Consider the following 21,695-nt stretch of genomic DNA (forward strand, 5'->3'; position numbering starts at 1 on the left):
GTTTTTGAGCTTTGGTTTCAATAAGTAAATACGATTTATGATAAATATTGAGTTTTGTGAAAGACTTTGAAAAGATCCTTATGGATACCCTCCCGATAACTGACTTTAATTACAAATTAAGGGATCTAGCCAGTACTACGTGGTAGGAGATCATAATGAAGAAAAGAGAATTAAAACTTTTTATATTTTTATCATTTTTATTTGTAACTAACGCTACTGCAGTTTCGTCCTATAAGTACATTTTCAAACTTATATAAATAAACATATAAATAAAAGTGGTGAAAAACATAGAAAGTTTTAATTCTCTTTTCTTCATTATGACTTTAATTAGTAATTGTCAAATCATTGAAAATGTTCAATAAATGCTTCATATTCACCTGAACATTCGGCCTTCCTGGTCCAGTAGGTTCATTTGGTTGTCCGTTGATAAATATCCTATGCTGATGGAGCTCTTGAGGCTGCACCATGTTCTGACTCTGTGCCAACTGACTCACTTGCTGGTTCTGGTTGGAGGAGCCGAGAGTACCCTGTACGTTGATTATCTGCCCATTGGGACCGATAATCTGATGTGACTGTATGTTTATCGAACTGCCATTTTGCGGTACATGATGGTTCTGAGTCATTTGCTGCGACGATATGTTGGCAGGATTGTTGGCTTGTTGTACCATTACAGTACCGTCTTGGTACCTTACTAGGTGGTGGTTCTGTTGGGGCTCCTGGTAGTTGGGAAACCGGTTTGAAATGATCTGCTGATTATTCACTGGGGTTTGAGGGAAGACCTGAAAATTTATTTTATATTCACGGTTTTATTCCACGACACATATTCAGAGTATTCTTCATAAAATTAAAAACTGTAATTATTCTGGTACTCCAAATGAAAACCTCATCCATATTCATCATCAACTAGTGAGAGAGCAACTTTATTTGGATGAAAAACCATTAATAAATAGTCCATCAATTCACTTCTGTTTGCCTCTAGTATCCAGAAGAGCATTCATATTTTTTTCTCCTTATTTGACTGCAGTTTCTAACACGGTCTGACCAATCTTTTCAGATCTTTTGCAGCAAGGATTACTTAAATTTTATTATTTTCCTCGTCAACCAGTGTATTTGTTTAAATTACTATTAATTTCATCTTTTGCTTTTAGTAGTGTTCTCTCTTTTTGTATAGTTTTCTTCATTTTTCTTGTTTTCTGATTGAACTATTTCTTTACCTCCACCTTCTCAATTGTTACCAGAGAACAGTTACCACGAAACTTATAATTCTATGCCGGGATTGAGCTGCTTTTCTTCAAATTCGCAAACAAAATATTTTCCCGCCATTTAAACACTGAGTACTTGTTATTTTATAGTTTTCGGTTAGCTGTTTTTTGTTAAATTTGTCAGCTTGTGATGAAAAAAGAAAAGTAGGAAAATTATGACGAATACGTGGCCTGTATTTATTTTACCTATCAAGATGATCAGGAATTCCAAAACCTGATCGTTCTGAGAACTGACCTTGGTATATTGGCTTGTATTTGTTCGATCACGTTGGTTTCACAATGAGCTTGGCACTTTTCATTTCTTGCGCCATATTCAGTAACCTTTGGAATACCGAAGATAGTAATATACTGACCATATTGATAGTACATGCATAATGGTCTCAGACGCCTTTTGGCAATCCCTATATTTGATCTGCGAATATGCAGAGTGCATACCCATTATATAGATATATGACAGATTATGATGTTAGAGACACATCTTGGCAAACCAAGAGAATTAATGAATTTTCATAAATTGGTTCATATTAGGTTGTTTCAAAAGTTTTGTCCGTTTTAATGTCATGTGTTTTTATATTGATGAATATTTATTCTACTGACTCGTGGTATATACTTATCGACAGAGAATTTTGTATTATATGCATTGATGATGTACATTTCTTTCCAAATTTCAAAGTTGTGCATCTTTTCAGCTCATTACTATATGATATCGGTAAGCGATTTTCGGCCAATTTTTCTATACGAATTCAAATTGAACCAAAGCGCTGCCAAAACGCCTTCAAAAATGACCTAGGCAATTTGGCAATGATAATGGTAATGAGCGCATTGTTCGACGTTGATTTGCGAAATTTCGTTTCAAAGATTTTAGCCTCGAAGATGAACACCGAAGTGGCCGACCTATAATAATCCAGGATGAGGATTTGAGGACCCTGTTGGAGACTTACCCATCACAAACGGTGCTTGAGATGGCGGAAGAATTGGGCGTCAGCTCCCATGAGGTTATCGATGGTTTAAAACGTATTGAAAAGGTCAAAAAGCACGAAATGTGAGTGTCCCACAATTCGAACGATCAGCAGAATTGTCACGTTCCGAGGTCTTTCATTTCGCGCAACCAAAACGATCCGTTTTTGGATCGAATCGTTACGTATGATGAAGAGCGAACCCTCAACGACAACAGGAGACGCCCAGGACCGTGGTTGGACACTGTTGAGCCACCCAGACACTTCCCAATGGCAAAAACCCATCAACAATGGCCGTTATTACTGTATGGTCACTGGTCAGCTGTTGGTGAGATCACTATAACTTTCTGCAACCGGGCCAAACCATCACTTCAGAGTTCTATTGTGGGGAAATAGACTAAAATGTACAGCAGCAGCCGGTACAGAAGAAGTCCAATTCTGTTTCACGATATCGTTGTGCACTGATTCAAATGGCGCCTATTTCGATTAAATTGTAGGCTCATAAAAACGAACAAAACTTCTGAATAACTCAATACAACCGCAGGAGTAGGAATGGCGGACTTTCTGAGAATTTTTTATATTTTTGATGGAGGGGTTTATTGCGGCTAAGATGACATTTTTTCTCACCTCTGGTAACTACATTTTCACGGTGACTAGATCAATGAGGGCTGAGTTTGTATGAAAAGGAACAGCTGATATGAGAACTGATAAAGAATAAGATCATTTGTTTCATATGTAGAAAAAATAAAAAACACCGTAGTGACAAAATACTACGAGTCCTGAAGAAGAATTTAAATACGTTCGAAATGTAGAAAAAAAAACAATTGTTTTTCAGAGAAAAATTGATCGTGTTCCTAACCAATACTTTGAAATTGAGTCATTGTATTGGCTAACTAATTATATATAACTTGTTTGATGTTTTTACTCGACAATTTTATCCAAGATTTTTGAAAATTACATTTTCGTGATTAATAAAAAAAATGGTAATAATTGAAACAATTCCACAAAACTACCAACCTGTTGCGGATTTCCAGCTGGGTCCTTATTAAAGCTGTGTTGATTTAAAGCTACTTTTTCTCGTTGAGAAGGTATCTGCGAGATGGGAATCCCACCGGCATACGGCAGCCCTATTTTCCGCTTACTTCTCTTGATATATTCTGAAAAAGAAATCAAATTTTGTAACAAAACACTAACAATATAGTAAATATGAATATTTAATCTATTTGCTACATTCCATGTTATCTTAACCAATTTTGGTTACCTATAACTTTTCACATATAGCTGAATTACTGTCAAAAAGTTTTGTCACAGTAACAACAAAATTTGCAAAAAATTTTTAATGTACGAAATAACACTTGACTATAAAACTGCAATAGAAGTTCTCAGAGAAATAATTGTTTCAGACGGCACACATTCTTTTTCTGAGTTTTGAAGAGTCATATTACTACAAAGTGTCCATAAAAATTAATCAAACTACTTTGTCTCAAGTAGTTGTTACTGATTATTTTAGGACCACCCTTGTAATATATTTTCTATCGGGATATGAAATCTGAAAGACATAAATGTTTCGCAACGCCGAAATACCATTCGAAATATAAATTTCAAATTCATGTTTAAAACGTTGTAAAAACTATTTTCGTTCGTGCTAACCCACTTAGTACTTTTAGAATAGAGTCGGGTTGGTTGAAAGCAAATTATAACGTTTCCTCTCACAAATGTAAAATTAGTTAATGACCTGCTCAAAGACAGGTTGCTGATATACCAATTTAAGAAAGGTCACGTTTGAATCGTCAAAGTTATATGATATATAAAATGAAGAGAATTTGACCAGATATTTATGACTGGTGAACAACTAGTGAACAAACGCAATTTCCAGAAGTTCTAACAAATAAATATAGTTGAAAAACTAAAAAACACGCTATTAAAGAACATCGAACTAAAAAGTTGAAAATATTTTTTTTAAAATAAGCTTAAAACAATAACGAACGAGAAATAATAGTATTATTGTGAAAAAAGAGATGGGCGCTTGATATACAAAAAATATGGCACAAAGCGCCCACGCTTTTTTCGCAATAATAATAGTATTTTTCATTCGTTATTGTTTTAAGCTTATTTAAAAAAATATTTTTAACTTTTTAGTTCGATGTTCTTCAAAAGCGCGTTTTTTAATTTTTTTAAAACTATATTTATTTTTCAGTTTTTAGTTTCGTATGCTATAAAAGCGTGTTTTTCAGCTAATAAAAGCGTGTTAATTATTTACTCGTGTAAATTATTCCCCGAAAACATTCAATTAATTTGAAGGAAGTATTTTCGTAACTTACAACTTTTCTTCATTTTTTCCGCTTAAGCTCCCGGAACATTATAATAATATACCTCAATATTTGGTGTTGCTCACCATGTATATCCTTATGTATTCAACGACTCAAACTTTAAACAAATTAAATCTAAATTTAATCTCAAATGCAATCCAAATGTTTGTTGTTGAGTAATATGTTCTCATTTACATTCTCCAATGTGAGTTGCATAACGTCATAGACGTACTTGATGCGTTATTTGAAGAATTCGAAGGATTCTTCAATTACAGAAATACAGATAACTATTTTAGGATTTGTATTTTTTTATTTGTCGAACAAGGTTTGTTTTGAAATATCTTGGACAGTCGTTGTTACTGAGGCACCGACATACTACCTTCGTCCTCGTAGTAACACATATGTCACTGAAGATGTCTGCCACAGTAGCAGACGAAACATTTGGATCTACACCTACTAGCCAGCATTTTGTTCTCTCTAATCATAACTCCGGCCATGAAAGCCTGTGTTCTTATATATTTTCTCGGTTCTTTCATGGACCATTTTTTTCAAACAAATACATAATCAACTAGTTCTCATTTCTTACAGTAAATGATCAAAATGTATTTAATGAAGACGGAGAAAGCATAGTATCATGTGTACTATATTTTTATGGAAAAGAAAGATAATGATGAGACAGTAATAACACTCTTTCCGTTTCCTCTTTCTATGAGATATGGGACTTAGACCGAAACCGATTTTTTCGACTTCTCTGAGCCAAGGCAAACAGAGAGATAGAACCAGTCAGCCCATGTTTTGTTGTCATTTGTTTTAAAGAAATTTGTTGAATTTCTATCTTTATTAGCGGTTGGCATTTTCAGAAATACAAGACAGTCACTGTTTATCAGTATTTCGCACGTGCTTTTAGAGAATCATCCTTTGTTCATGACACATACTGTTTTCTCTTTCGTGTCTCTTGTCTCGCACCATGGTCTCATATCTCGCATCGAGGACTCATGTCCCGCTCGAAAAAGCTACATACTGTTTCTATCTCCTGTCTCGGGTTTCCATCTTCATCACATCGCGAACATCTGGCTTTATTTTCTAGACCTTATTTTCTTACTACATCTAAAAATAATGGAATGTTCAATTAGATAATCTTTCCGGCTTTTGACATAACCCGCCACGCTCGTTTTTGGTTCAGTGCATTTTCGCGTTATGTTTTCACTTGATAATACGCCTATGCAGGCAGCAATTCACGGTTTACATAGTTTGTTTGTACAATAATTAATACGAACTCAGTACAAATTACATCATAAATCAGTTTCAACATAAATGATTTCCTAGTTTCGCGTCTCTTCAGAAATAAATGAGTAATTTAATTGAAGCGCTATTAGGTAATTTCTATTATTGTTTTGCTTGCTCAGGAAGTTACTTTCGTTTTAGAAACCGTTCATTTTAGCCAGCTTATTCGAATGCAAAATCTAATAAACTCAGAGATGTGGAATGTTTAAGTTAATTAATATACCAGTGAAACATAAGCAACAAAAATAGAAGAAAGTTGACAAAAGAAATCAATGCTATACAGATGTAATGAGACCCAATGATACGACATGCCTATCAGATCCTGAAGATTTCATTAACGCTCTCAATGATGTGTCACCTTCCGTGACAAAAACAATATCTACTCTCGTATAGAACACACTTCCATTTCATTCATTTATCCTAAATAAATAAGTTCCTACTGACTAGACAAAATTCATTATGTTATCATTACTTATTATATGTCTACAATTTTTATTATTTATTATAGTTAGATCTCTACGTATGGAGTCCATTATGGAAATGGTAGCTTATCTCTTCTTCTTTTTATATGACTCTGAAATATTTACTAACATTTTTTTCGCTACCTACGGAAGACAAGAACGCATGACACCCTTACGAAGATGTTATCTGTTGGATCGACAAAAGACAATCAAACGAGATTCATCCTCTGGACTCTGGTTTCAATTGTTCTTTACACTGATAATAGGATGACCACTTAGGTGAAAATTACATGTAACGGGTCTTCCAACAGGGACTTCCGAACTTTGGCAATTGTCATCGTGTTGAAGCTACATCTATCAAATCAGCTGTCACCATGGACGGTTATAGTATTCAACAACTCGTGCAAATAATAAAATTGTTCTATCAAAATAGATGTTCTGTCAAAAGGCGAGCACTATAGGTCAATGATTACCATCTTCTTCTGGCCTGAATTTGATGATCTGGACCCAAACGAGACGTGGTTTCGACAGGATGGCAACACGTGCCACACAGCTCATGCCACATTGGATATTCTGCACGGACGATTTGAGGGCATGATCATCTCACATGGAGGTGATGTGAACTGGCCACCGAGATATGCGATTTGACGTTAGACTTTTTCTTGTGGGGTTCATAAGTCGCAGGTGTATGCGAATAAGTCACAAAACTACAGCGGTCCTCAAAGCCAACGAAACCCATGCCATCGGTGTCCAATTTAGCCAGATTTATTCGCCCGAGTCATGGAAAATTGAATGTTTTGGATGCGTTCCACTCAGAGAAGCCGTGGCGGAGATTTACACACTTTGTTTTATTTGAATTCAAAGATAGAAAACACTCAACGAAATACCCTATACAATAGTACCACATTTTATCATTTCTACAATTTTATGTCAGTAATTTTCTCAAAATAGAGTGAAAACGATAGTCATGACGTCACCAATATTTGATATGGAACTGGGAATACTGTATTGCATATGATTTTCGTGTATTCTTGTTGTTCTGACTGTTCGTGCAACATTGCCAACATGTTTTTGAGGTCGAATTATTGGTTATTTGTTCGAGACATATTTGATTGAGTATAGTACTAATTGAATAGTTATCTCGTTATCTGCTTTACAAAAATAATGAACATTTTGAATTGTTGTTAAAGAGGGATGGGGGGGAGGGTGTAAGTCTCAATTGTAGTGACGTTACAGTCATTTTCGGATTTCTTTCAAAATGGAAAAATTTGGGAGTTACTTCTTGATGAATAAAACATTTTCTTGAAGAACTTCAATTGTTTTCAATAAGTATCAACGTGAATTCACAATCAAGTATGACATTATTTATGTGCCCTATACCGAACAGTAATAACCACATCCTTTATTTTGTTATTGATAACCCGCTTAATTTCTGAACAACTTTCATTAATTGAAATAAAAGCCCACATTCCGCCGGCGACTCTGAAATCAGATTAAACGGTACCATCGATTTGGGTCAACGTAAATTTAGGAGAATCGTTAATGAAAGAATGTAAAACGAAAATTTTTAGTCGATTCGGTACACCATCACATACAAAAATCACATACAATTACAGACCCGCTTCGTGAGCTATCACAATCCGAAAATATCGACGAATGATGAATCAACTTAACCGCATTTACCTTGCGAAGGTAATCGCTTGGCAAATCTATCCATCTGTTCCACTTACCCAAGGTGAAAGACTATTCAGGGATTTCAGGTGGATTTCCGAAGAGGTTGGTTAATTCTACGATCAGTTTTCGATACGGGCTGTAAAAATGAACGAAATTGGCTTGCAAACTGATACTTCATGCGATATAGTCAAATCGTAGAAAAAATCTAAAGGGGGTCGTTGCCCAAGGTTGAGACTATTTGAATCATTATGATTTGACCACGATTATTTCCTTCGAACTGATATTTCCTTCGAACTGATAACATATTAGAAAAAAAAATTGAAAGCTAGGCCACCAAAAGTTTTATAGCGATGAACCTGACAGACATCTAAGTGTCATTATTCTTCAATCATACGTGGCTTTCAGGGCTTAGTTATGCATCACATAACTTCAATCACTGTCAGTGTCCTAATCAAATTGAACCAATAGAATTAAAATTGAAATATGATTGTAACTGAATTTCAAAACTTTTTTATAAATGCTTCTTTATAAAGAAACTGTTGATTCTGTTTTTCAGATTCACTCTGTAGTAGGATCGACAATATTATAGAAAGTAGATAAAAATATAATTTGATTTACCTTGTGACTGTTAATTGGCTGCAGTAAATAATAACATAGCGTGATAACAAGTTAACATTAGATTTATATCAGTTCTCATATTTCACAATAAATCATTATAATTGATTGTTTATACAGAAATATATTTCAAATGTGTTTTGACTTACACGACAGCCGGTGCCTTGAAACTCTATAAAATTGTTGAAATTATGTACAGCACTTATAGGTTATGAGTTGAAGTTTTGTTTTAGAAGAAATGTGGAAAAATATCGTTACTGATTTATATTTTGACCGCTTGAGAATGAACTGAAGGTTTATACTGAGTCGGCTCAGCTTTGCTCGGAAAGCAGAACTTTGATCTGTGCCTCGGATGTATAGAACACGTATTATTATTCAACTTTTTTCACTTCATCTAGAGGTATGGAATACTATGTCCCAGACCAATAAGGTGAGTTACACACTTTTAAAAGAATACCAAGTCTACTTCTATTCAAAGGTATAAAACACCATCTGGACTTGCGAGTTATATACCTTCCAAAACTTAGTAAAACACAAACTCCATCTGGACTTGGTGTTGTTTACTCCTGGTAGATGTTTCTAGAACTGAACAAGAAGCAAACAAATAACAAGTAAACATAGTAGAAGATTCAGTCTATTTATTACCCTGTAATTTGTGGTTTTAACCATTCTTTTCCATCAAGTTATTGAATTATTCAAGCAAGACGGATCCCAACCCTCGTTTATATACAATTTTACACTTGATTCTGTATCCTAGGCCTAATGTCGACCCCTTCGGGGCTCATCTTCGAGGCTAAAATCTCTGGAACGAAATTTCGCAAACCAACATCGAACAGTGCGTTCACTACCATTATAACTGCCAAATGCCTTTCAGTGTCACATCAGCTTGTACATAAATTAAATTCCCATTTTTGCAGAAGGGCGTGTTTTTGAAGACATAAGGGCTGGAAGGTTCACCTTCTAGAACGTTCTAGAACAGTCCGGAATCAAGACGTGCTTTTGAATACATTTCTTTCTAGAAAATGAAGATTACAGAGTAGTGGAGAGCATTCCGCAACATTGCAGAATATCCGGAACATTCGGGAATAGTCTGGAAAGCTAAGGATCATTGTGGAATGATCAAGGAATATTTATGGTTTGAGTACTCCTTCATCCCCATCCCCAAAACAGGAACCAATAAGGTTTCCTTCTTCAGCTGAAGGATGTGCTTCTGAAGATATGAGGGCTGAAAGGTTCGCCATCTAGAAATTTCTAGAACAGTCCTGAACCATGAGAAAGTTTTCTGTTTTTACCTGAAAAACGTGCTTTTGAATACATCAGAGCTGGAATTTTTGCTTTCTAGGAAATGGAGATTCCAGAGTGGTGGAGAGCATCCGCAACATTGCAGAACATCCCGGAACATTCGGGAATAGTCTGGAAAGTTCAGGAACATCCCAGATCATTTTGGAATGATCAAGGAAGATTTATGGCTTGAGTACCCCTTCATCCCCATCCCCAAAACGGGAACCAAGAAGGTTTCCTTTTTCAGCTGAAGGGTATGTTTTTGATGATATGAAAGCTAGAAAGTTCGCCGTCTAGAAATTTCTAGAATAGTCCCGAACATTCGAGACTATTCGAGAATACTTCACAACATTCCAGAATAAATATACAACATTTCTGGAATGCACGGTAATAGTCGTGAAGGTTCTAGAAAATCTCGGAATATTCCACATCATTGTGTAATATTCAAAAACATTCCCGAATGCGATGGAATATTCTGGAACATCTGGACCATTCGAAGTTTTTTTTGTATGGGTGGGGCTATCCACTGCACTGGTAGAGAAAGATCTGTCGCCCTCCTATAGTTTACTATTTATCTTTCTATTTCAACTATATACCACACGATCTCATATCAACTCCCTGAGCGAAACTTGACACAGAAACAGAGGTTGCATCTTTTGATACAACCAACTGATCTTAAGCCTTTCCCGTTTCAGTAAATGTTCACTGATATTTATTGTATAATTCTGGGAATAAAGACCTATTATTATTATTATTAAACAAGATAATATTTATCAACCAATCGTAATACATTTGGCATATGTTATTATCGACTAATAATATTTACCTTTGATGAGATTCCCTTCTTATTGACCAAATTTATTATAGAAACTATAAGAAAATATTCACAAGCATTCCCATTTGTTCTTGTTTGTTTTGCAGAACAAAACATTTTTTTCATTTAGCGAAAATTATGCTCCGGAGATGCTCCTATTGATCATGCAGCACGACAGGATTCGAAACTTCATCAAAACCAGACTGCGGCAACAACCTCATCCGAAACTTTATCTCTGAACAACTTAAAACTCCATTACACGGCTAAATTGAATTTTAGTCGGTAACTCTCCGAGATAGAAAGTTTTTTTGCAATTTAAAGAGATCGCATTGTGTCAACGTAATTAGGGAGTTATTGCTGCGACAAATTGATGAAGCTTAAAGAGTCGACAGGGCAATTTCTACAAATTAAAGTTATTTTTTCTTGTTATAACTGATGATTCCGAGAAGTCTTGGGTTCAGGAAAGTTGTCGAAAATTCGATTACCTTCAGATATGAAATTTAATTCTTTTGGTTCTCCAGGGTTTAGAAAAACATTGACAATCTGGTTACGATACTACAAATGAACTGACAATAAACTTGTTGATACTTTGATTACCAATACAGTAATATGCAGAGTAGATATAAAAAAATATATAAGAAATATTTAATACTCCATGATCTCTATGGTTATTTTCATCATGCAAGTATTTCTTTCTAGAAATAAAAGAGCATTCCAAGAACAGACTATATATTCTGAAAAATTATGTTTAAAAAGTGTTTATTAATTTTTTACAATGTAAAAAGAGTTCTTTCAATTTTCAATGTAAACCAATAAAACTTGATTTGATGGGATTGTAAACTGATTTATTTATTTTTGAATTTGGTATTCTAAAATCATCGAAATACCCAAAAAATTAATTGTTGTCATTTCTTGTTACATATGTACATTTCTTTGATCTGTTTTTTTAGTTCAGTCTTTTTCATTTTCAATTCTCTAGGATTTTTTAATTGAAAAGTACAGTTAGTTTGTTGGACACTCGATAAAATCTATCATTTTACTTCAATTCGAAAAGTTTCGAAACTCTTATCCAACATTTGTGTATGAATGAAAACAAACTATAAAAATCCGCGATAAACGCGGATCATTGTTCAAATTGAAAAAATATTTTAATATTCTATCTTTTCAAATAAAATTGCTAGTAATAATTGAAACCATTAAGAAGTAAGAGTTACATTATAAATTAAAGTGTGATAGTGAAATTTTTTCTCGATATTGGCAAATTTTCAGTTAAATTACATTAGATAATTTGTAGATAATGTTGTCGTTTACAGTTTTTGGTGGAATTTTTTAAAAACTTTCAGGAAATATCTAGTGAATAATTATATCGGCACCAATCGAAACACTGAGTTTTAAATTTTTTGCACTTTGTAACCATAATGGAAATCTTTTGTAATTTTTCCGAAACGTATTTTGAGAACTTGAATAAAAATTCCATTTGACACAATGTTACAAATTGAAGCAATTATAAAACACATGAAGTTGATTCATTTTTCATGTTTGGCATGCTTTTTGGAAAGTTACAAAAAAAAACAATTTTTTTAACGAACATTTTCATTCTGATTATATACAGTGAGTTTCAAAAAGTTTGTACCATTTGGGAAACTTTTTTATTATCCAAAAACTTTCATTCCTGATCAAAATTGGTGCATTGCAGGAAACTTGGATTTGAGTTTTCAAAATTCTAAATTTCCGAACAGCGTACAGGGGAGAACAGAAAATAGAAATTTTCATCAAGAGTAAACTACCCTTATTTTCGACGTAATTAAAAAAGTTCATTTAAAAAAGTTGTTTAAATTTGAAAACAATATTCAGATTTGAAATCACAGCCACCTATATATGTAACAAAACAAAAAAAATATTTTTTTACGGTTCTAGCCTTATAAAGAGTACAAGTACTACTTATAGATTTGTATGACTCAATTGTTTAGCATCGATATACTAGTTCGAATAATAAATTGGACTAAATTCCGTTTTCAAATATTATTATAGTAATATGAGGGAGGCGCCTAAGGTCTATATAAGATACTAGTACTCTTTATGAGGCTAGAACCATAAAAAAAATTTTTGTTTTGTTACGTAGGTGGCTATGAATTCAAATCTGAATATTGTTTTAAAATTTAAACAACTTTTCTAAATAAACTTTTTTAATAATGTCGAAAATAAAGGTACTTACTCCTGATCAAAATTTCTGTTTTTTGTTCTCCCCCGTACACCGTTCGAAAATTTAGGATTTTGACAACTCAAATCCAAGTTTCCCGCAATGCAACTATTTTTCATCAGGAATAAAATTTCTGACAATTGGATAATGAAAAATTTCCCATATGGTGTAAACTTTTTGAAACTCACAGTAGTTGCAAAGTAATTGTAGGATCTTATTTGATATTTGATTTCACTTCTATTACTTGCAGTACCTAAAAAATGGAGCTGATAATTATTTGAAAATTCATTTCATACTGATACTTCCCGTTGAAAAAAGGTCACAAAATCAGTCTAAGTATCGCCTGAACGTACTTTTTCATTCGACAGCTGTTCCAAAACTTTTGCAATTATAAAATGTCATAGAACATATCTATGTAGATTGATCATAGCTTAGTTCTGGTGAATTTATTATTTTCCCAATTTTTTATAAAGTAATACATTGTCTATAATTTATTTGGCCGATTCTGGAAACGTACTTAATAATAGCACTTCACTGGGAGATTTTATCAAAAAAATTTACAAAACCACATGATAGCAAGCGGTAACGTAATTGTCAATTTCTCGTTGATTTTATTAGATCAGTTTGTTGTTGAACTATTTTTTTTTCAATGGTGAAAACATAGAATTTCCGCATGTTACCGTTTTACCAAAAAGTTCAGAACACCTCCTAGCGTAGAAAATATCTAAATAATGTGTTTTTCGGAAGTATTAAGTAACAGAAGAAATCCAAGTGAGATGTGACCGATAAATGATGCTTCACGAAATTTACTTTTAGTAGCCAGCAGCTGCTGCCATATATAGAGATCGACTCAATAATTTGCCATTTTTTCGATGACAGGAAACATGTCGAGACACATTAAATAAATAATGAATCAAAAATCGGTTTCAACGAGAAACGATCTGTAACTTCCTAACAAGGTGAATTCGTTTCAGCAAACGACTCGTATTCGGTATCTGTACTCGCGAACGAGATTTGTTCTCACATAAATCGGCAAGATAAAATAAGTTATGGGCAAGTACTGATGACATTTATCGATTCTGAAATAATGGTACTGGAAATATATTGAATAAATAACACGAAAATGAACGTCGCCTGTTTTTTGTGGTAATATACAGGTCTGGGTTACAAAATACTACGGCTTTGCTGGCTCGATGTACTTATTATAATGTTATAGTAGGTTGTTTCAAAAGTTTTGTCCGTTCCAATGTCATGTATTTTGTAGTTCTATATCTACTTGAATTTTGAATAACTGAAAATGAATATCAAAATATGTTGGAAAAAATCAAAAATACCATGTGAGATATTAATAAGTAAAATGAAACAATTTACCTCAAAATTGTGATTTAAATGATGATGAGGTAGTATAATTATATATAGGGTCACATACCCGATATTTTGGAAAGCAGGAAAATATCTACATAAAATAAGATTATTACTGGAGTTTTTTCCCAACACCAAACCTTTGTTTTAACGACACGTGTTTCGATCACCAAGTGATCATCTTCAAAGTGATATTCCTCTTGAAGATGAAAGGTTTGATGTTGGGAAAAAACTACAGTAATATTCATTGCTACACCAAAGGTTCCAAACAGTGCATCACAAGTATATAATATGAGATATCCAGAGAAACAGAAACAGAGCCGGTTCTCTACCTCTTGCCGAAAAACAATGATGATACGCAAAATATGGCTATAATTAGTATTATTGAATTATGCAATTAATATGCATATAGTTTTTCAGTTCTTTTGAAGAAAAGCTTTTTTTGATTTCATTTCAATCTCTTTTTTTTCGAAACTATAAGCAGTTCAAATCGGTCAAACTCCTGGAGGAGTAGTACATACAATGAATGAATTCTTGTAGCGATTATTTTCAATAGGTGTGATAATTTTCACATTTTTTTGTCGCCGACAAAAAAACCAACATTGTTTTCGTCATATATTGCTTAGTTTTTATTTTGATGCAAGACTTTTAAAAAACAAAAATTGAAGGTTTTTGTGTACTTCAAAAAAGTTTTTCGTGACATTTCCTAGAAAATGCATCGTCTAAAAACGTAGGTTTATTAGTTCAGAAATAGACACATTCAATTCATTCGTGAATAAGCTGAAAAGTAGTGAACTTCAGAAAAAAATATATTGCAGAAGTTGCGTAGAAATAATCGATCGATCCATGCCACCATCTTGATATAAATTAAATAAATGAATATATAAAAAAGTTGCTAAGAATTAGTCAATCTGTCCTTTCTCGGACTTATTGTCAATGTCACATTTTTTCCCGAGAAAGGGTGCCTTCCACACTCAGGGTAAAAGAACGCCTGGAACAGGGTCAACTTTGAAGTATAAGTAAGGTAGGACCTTAATTCAAATTCTTGTGCAAATCGGTGCTATTTGTCACAATTATACGGTCCCTCCGTATTTCACCTTCAATGATTGGACCAACAAGAGAAAGCAATCCAAAGAGTTATTACCAGAGCCGCGGATGCGTGAAGACAAACAAAAAGTTGCCGTTCGAGTTAGCTCTCTCACATCTCGACCTCAATAATTGTCTGGAGGCCAAACGCGCGATCGTCACGAAGATGTAAGAAAAGAACTAGCACCGGCTAGGCCTTACAAGGCGATGCTATATTAAAACGAAACAGTGATTTCTGGGCCATTCTTCAAAGAGAAAGACGTGGGTGTCAGTGGACTAGTAAAAAGAAAGTCGAAATTTTTTCAGAAAAAAGCCCAAAATCGGTAGTTTTAATTTACATTACATGATAGAATGCAACAGAAATGACACAGTCAAAAGTAGAAGTTATATTCCCAACTTATTAGAGTTGGGGCAACAGCTGGTTAACAGAAAAACAGATTCAACAGAATACATCACCGTCATTAAAGCAGAATATGTAAATTTGACAGAATGCCATTAGGTTTGTATAATGCTCCAAATTAGTTTCAAAGCACATTAGATCTGAAGAATGCAAGAGTGATATGAGTTGACGATAATTTACTCGATAATTTTTCACATCCTCAATCCATCGACTGGAGTAGCTGAGTAAGTAAGTTTTTTAACCGGATACAGAACCTAAGCAAAGTAATGAAATGAACTTTCACGTAACTGTTATACCAAAACCTTTTCGAGAGCTCTAAAATTGTCGAAACAGGTGCTTTTTACATGTAAATACTGCGATCGCACGTAGAATGAATAATAGTGAATAGAATTTCCTACTTCAGAACTCGGTAAAACAATCATTGGCTCCAAATAATGTGAATACTTCAACCGCTCGAAGAAGAAGTAGTGTTTACTCTAAAATTTTTCTCAATGTGTTTCAATACTACCATAATTTTAACATTAATAACCAAATATTCGATTCGACAGGAAAAATTCATTCATCTTTTTTATAGAATTCTAGTAATTGGATAGTGATTCCTGATAAAAAGAACTCCAAAACAAGCACTTTTCACCAGAAATGCAATACTCTTCTCGACACCGCGTTTCATCAACCAAGTTGGCGTCTTCAGGAGATGGAAAATATTGGATTTTTGGTGATTGAATGGAGTATTTCCTGAACTAAAGACTACAGAAAAATCACGACCGTTTTCATAATCATAATCAACAAAAACATACTCACTGGACAAATGGGATTTCAGTAACAATTGTCCCTTGATAATGTTTGATATTTTCTGTTGTTTCAGAAATAAAATTCATATTTTTCAAATTTGTTCAACATCTTCCATACCATAGTACTTGATTCTTCAAGAACTTGTCAACATGTATGATGTCAATGACTAGACGTTAAATGATATATAACGTAGACTTTTTTTCTCCAGAACCATTCTGAATTATTTTACTCTTCTCTGGCTGACACTGCAACGTTTTTTTATGTTCAATATCATTTTCAGCCTCTTCTAACAATTTCCATGTGTATTTTCATCTTTTAGTAGAACTGCCTCCCAACACGACCTCGTGACATGACATTCTTCGGAGTATGACTTTCCTGGTATCTGGTTTCATGAAAGTGCCAAGAATTTACAATATTGAAGCTTCAGAAGCATAAACAGAACCCAAAAAAGCCGGTGGCACCAGATCTTCGTATACCAAAGTCAAGTTTAGCATATTTGAAGTGTTGCCTCTAAGCATTTAGTCTCAATCATATAAATGTTCAATCGATTTCTCTTAGTATAGTTGGTCAGATTCAAAACAGGCATGTTCTTGAAGTTAAGTTACCAGCAGTTCGCAAGATGTCAACTAGTTTGAATCTCTTCAGACTCATTACTATTTCTATCAGTTACTAGATTTTTCAAATGTTTAGATTACTACCCATCTAGTCCACTAGATCAACCACAAGGTAAACTCATTATTGTATTATTCATTCTTTATTCAATTCTTTCACTTTTGTGAACAACTTATAAATGATACTATATTGTTTTATCATTCACATCAAAATAGAAATTTGCTGTTAACTTTGAGTGACGGATATATCGCTCACAGTGATCGGTCCTCATCAAATGGATCCAGCCCAGTCTTTGAAACTGAGAGACGAAATGTTCCGCTTATACCGTGACTTTGATATTCAAAGAGCTGATCATCATTATTTGATTAATTTCTGGTGAACTCAAAACACCACAAGCAAAACTTGACAGCTTGTGCCAATCGAAAATGCGAATTTTCTCAATAACTGTGTTAGTAATCACACGTTAAAAGGTAAGACCTCGTTAATCCTTAGCTCGCACAAGTTCACACTTCTGAGGGTTGTCTTTTGTAGGGGAGCGACAGCTGGTTAACGGAAAAACAATTTTTAAACAGATTTTTAAACATATAGTGAATATTTTATGCGTTATTCTCGGTTCTTTCGCATAAGACCAAAGGTAATACCTCGTTAGTCCTTAGCTCGTACAAGTTTCTCAACTTCTGAGAGTTGTCGTTCGTATGGGGGGGACAGCTGATTAACGGCAGCCACTAACGACAACCCTCAGAAGTTGAAACTTGTGCGAGCTAAGGACTAACGAGGTCTTACCTTTTAACGTGTGATAACTAACACGGGGGAGTATCTGGAAGAAGCGTTTCAATCAAGGTCTGATTCATAGCATAATTGTTTATATTTACCTAAGACACATTGCGTGGACCTAACTGATTATATAGATCTACGCAGTTTATTGAGTTTATAGGTTATATGTTGCCATCATTCTCAATTTTCAAGATGAATTCAGACTTTCTCAGTGGTTCATTATTTTTACCTGATGTTCATGTGGAAGTCTTCAGGCTTTTTGGTAAAAAGCCATCAACTGACCTTCTTTCCATCAGAAACAGTGATGTTCAACTTCAAAAGCCCCCGTATAAATTTCAAATTATTCAAACGGTATGATATCGCAGCAAGGCGTCCTAGACAAAGAGTCGATATAACTCGCATAGGCACAAATACACGAGCGACATTGACACTGGAAGAAAATTTTATCTATTTACGAAGTAGGCGTACAAGTTATTACAATAACGCATTCTATTCCCACACTCTCTCGAACTCGACTCCACTCGACCCGTCTCTCACAATAAATAAAACATAACATTGAACGTTAACGGGCGTTAATATCGGCTCGGAGTTAGTGCGTTTATGTAAATGCCCTAAACGGGCGAAAATGCTCTTCGTCGAGTTGACCTTTCACGTTCTTTCTTCTCGAACAACAATTCTGGTCGAAGTTGCGGCTCACGATTCCCAGAGAAACTAATATTTTACAGCTGAATATTATATCTAACTGAATTATGCCCCGTTAAATGTACGACGATCACAATCGTTCCAACGTTTCATTGACCCCGTTTGTTGCACCTTCTAATCGATATAATTCGTAAATAGTTGGTACTTCTTCCGAGTATCTGAGTGAACAAACAGTTTATATGACAAGCGATTGTCCAAGTAGGCTATTGAAGGAGAGGCTAGATGGAGAGGATAGAAGGAAAAACTGACACAGAGATAGATCTGTAACTAAGCATCATTAGATGATTGCTTGGAAGCCATGTAATTTAGTCATTTCTTCAGAGTCTCCGGAACTGAAGTCCCATGAACTTATTGTGTTTCTTTCCGTTATTTACAAAAATCCAATTCCAATACAGTAATAATTTTCACAAATCCTTTGTTAAATATTTGAAGTATCCTCTTGACTTGGCTTTGGTTGTCCATGAATTGCTTGCCTTCTGTCTTTTGCTGCATTGTCTGCAGCTAAGATCTTTCACACATAGCCTCATTTTGAACAGGGTCCTTTATATGGGTTTTCTCTATATGTCGAGTATTCTGAGCTTAATTCCGCAATTCTATTTTTAAACGAACGCATCATAAAGGATTCTTTTTGTATATTCCCAGATATTTTTACATCAATTTTAACCTTTTTCTTGGTTCCGTACCACTGATTTTGTTAAACCAACTCTTGGTATTGGGCCCATGTGCAGAGTTCTGATTCTTAAGTGTTCCTTTATCAAGTATAGAGTGAAACTCCTGCCAGTTTATAAAACAGAGACCAAAAAAGATGGGTTTACTAACAAAAGGTTCGGTTAGTCAAAATTTTTAAAATGTTGTCAAGTATAGTAGTAAAACAAGGTCTATTCCACATCAATAAACAATAATAAGCGTCATAAGACATTGACATTATTTGGTGAACCCACCAATAGCCTCGTTATTTTGAGACGGAAAAACTTGAACGTAGCTTACCGGACAAATGACAATATAGGTGAATTTATCAAAAACCAATAAAGACAAAACTTCAGTGTCGGATAGATCAGGATTATAAAAGTTTTCTTGAGGTTCTTGCCCAAAACTTTACATTGATCAAACGGGGAGAACATTTTCCAAAAGAATAAAAGATCATAGAAGTAGTTTCTTGAATGTGAAGAAAAATTCCACATTTGCAAACCATCTTTTGTCAGAGAGGCATGAGTACAACGACGACTATGAAATATTACATTTGGAAGGGAAAGGTTTGAAACTCTATCTTTTGGAGTGCTCATAAATTAATAGATTTGAGAATTCTGAAAGTATACTGAATAAGCTAAATAAAATAATGATATTTCAATATAAGAGATTATACAAAAAACTCAAGCGGAAAATAATATATTCGATAAAATTTAGGGAGGAATACATGAGGAAATAAAACACTTTTCTTACCTTCTCGTATACGTATATCACACCCAACCGGCATACGTGCCGTTATTTTTTCATAAACATTCGTAACCAGTCGAGCGTAAGTTTCGATTTTTCTCTGTCGCGTTGGAAATAATGCGGGCAGTAGGCGGACAAATTAATTTGCATTCGTTATCTATCGAAAAGCCGTATCGATTTGTGTCGTTTGCCGCAAAACAAAAGCAAGTTAGTGATACGTTTAACTTCATACCTCGTGCCAATAGGAAAAAACTTGTTACGCTGCAGTGCAGTGTATTGGATGACGAATAATGAATTAGTTTATCAATAATTACAGATTAACAGTTGTTAACATAGGAAGAGAATAAATTACTGGATTTCTTCAAAAAAGTGTGAAAGCAGTAGTCAAATAAAATCTCATGAATTATTATATTTGATTTTCAATTTTTAAAATCATATTTGATTCATACGTAATATTTCAAATCTTTGATCTTCATCGAATCAATACTCTTATCCCTCACCGAATGATATTGTATCACATAAATAATAATGTTGATCAAAAAATAGAAATCACCGTGTTAGGAATCACACGTCAATAGGTAAGACGTCGTTAGTCCTTAGGTCGCACAAGTTTCGACCTCTGAAGGTTGTCGTTAGTAGGGGTGCGACAGCTGGTTAACGGAAAACATATTTTAAACACATATTCTTCTGAACAAAATTGACCAAAATATATTAATTGATAAGTAAATATAAATCATCTTTCACATAATTGATCAATATATTGTTTTGTATGTATAAATTATTAATGTAGGTACCTACACATTTTTAATATAGAATTCACTCAACATGATCACTCACGTATTTACTTTCAATCACCACGCTTAATATAGGAGTGTTGAGGCGTGAATTCAGAATCTGCGCCGGTATGAGTCATGGCCTGTAAAAAAATCAACAAACTCTATAATCATTTTTATTATTTGACAGAATTCCAAAATTTACAATTATTTGTTCTACAAGGCAAACACTACATGAACGAATTTCTATCAGTATGTTCATAGATCGAACTTTTAAAACTTAACTGTCAAGAGGTAGGTACCATATTGTTACAATTTGTGGAAATGGAAGTTTGAACAAAACAACCGAGAAAACCTAAAAAATAAGACTTATTAGGATCTGATGTGGAAAACACATCCGTGAAAAAAGCGAAAAAAGCAGATGCTTTAAAAAAAAGGTTTTGGAAGTGAAAAGATATAGAACTTTCGGAATTGCTTAGATACCTACGAAAGAACGTGACTGAAGACACGTAAGTAGCACACACAGAATCGAATAGACGCGTTGGAAATTAAACAAGTGAATTATTAGATGACAGCGGAGTCTAAAAGCATCGCTTTCATGATCCTGTACCAACCAGCACTGTTTCGACCTGTGATAGATCTCATCAGTGATATTGGACCATGAATGCAACCTTTGAACTCTTCTGTCCCCAACACTAACAACACTAAGTGGGAAAAGTCCATGACATCATCTCTCTTTACGAAGACGCCATCAATGGGATCGACATAAGTCTTATACCACAAGCCTTGTTTGTTATTGATAATCAATTTGTCGATCTCCTACATGGTGTTTTCGTAAGGGAAGGTATCGTCGCCTTTTTCCACTAGTAAATTATTTGTTTGTTTTAAAAATTATTGATAAGTT

General features: G+C 34.2%; 1 protein-coding gene across 3 annotated transcripts in view; it reads right to left on the minus strand.

The window, feature by feature from the left end:
* Window positions 1–21,695, minus strand: part of sba (six-banded) — a 283,639-nt gene that overhangs the window by 39,997 nt on the left and 221,947 nt on the right. For all 3 annotated transcript variants that reach the window (XM_074171590.1, XM_074171589.1, XM_074171591.1), the window contains exons 6-7: window positions 3,236–3,375; window positions 378–779 (exon numbers count right to left, since the gene is read on the minus strand). In XM_074171590.1, the coding sequence (XP_074027691.1) occupies window positions 378–779; window positions 3,236–3,375 (542 nt within the window). The remainder of the gene's footprint in view (window positions 1–377; window positions 780–3,235; window positions 3,376–21,695) is intronic.

This window comes from Leptinotarsa decemlineata, unplaced genomic scaffold, assembly GCF_025532065.1.
Source record: "Leptinotarsa decemlineata unplaced genomic scaffold, Ldec_3_MD MMD2_tig00000026_RagTag_RagTag, whole genome shotgun sequence".
In the NCBI taxonomy this organism is placed as follows: Eukaryota; Metazoa; Arthropoda; class Insecta; order Coleoptera; family Chrysomelidae; genus Leptinotarsa; species Leptinotarsa decemlineata.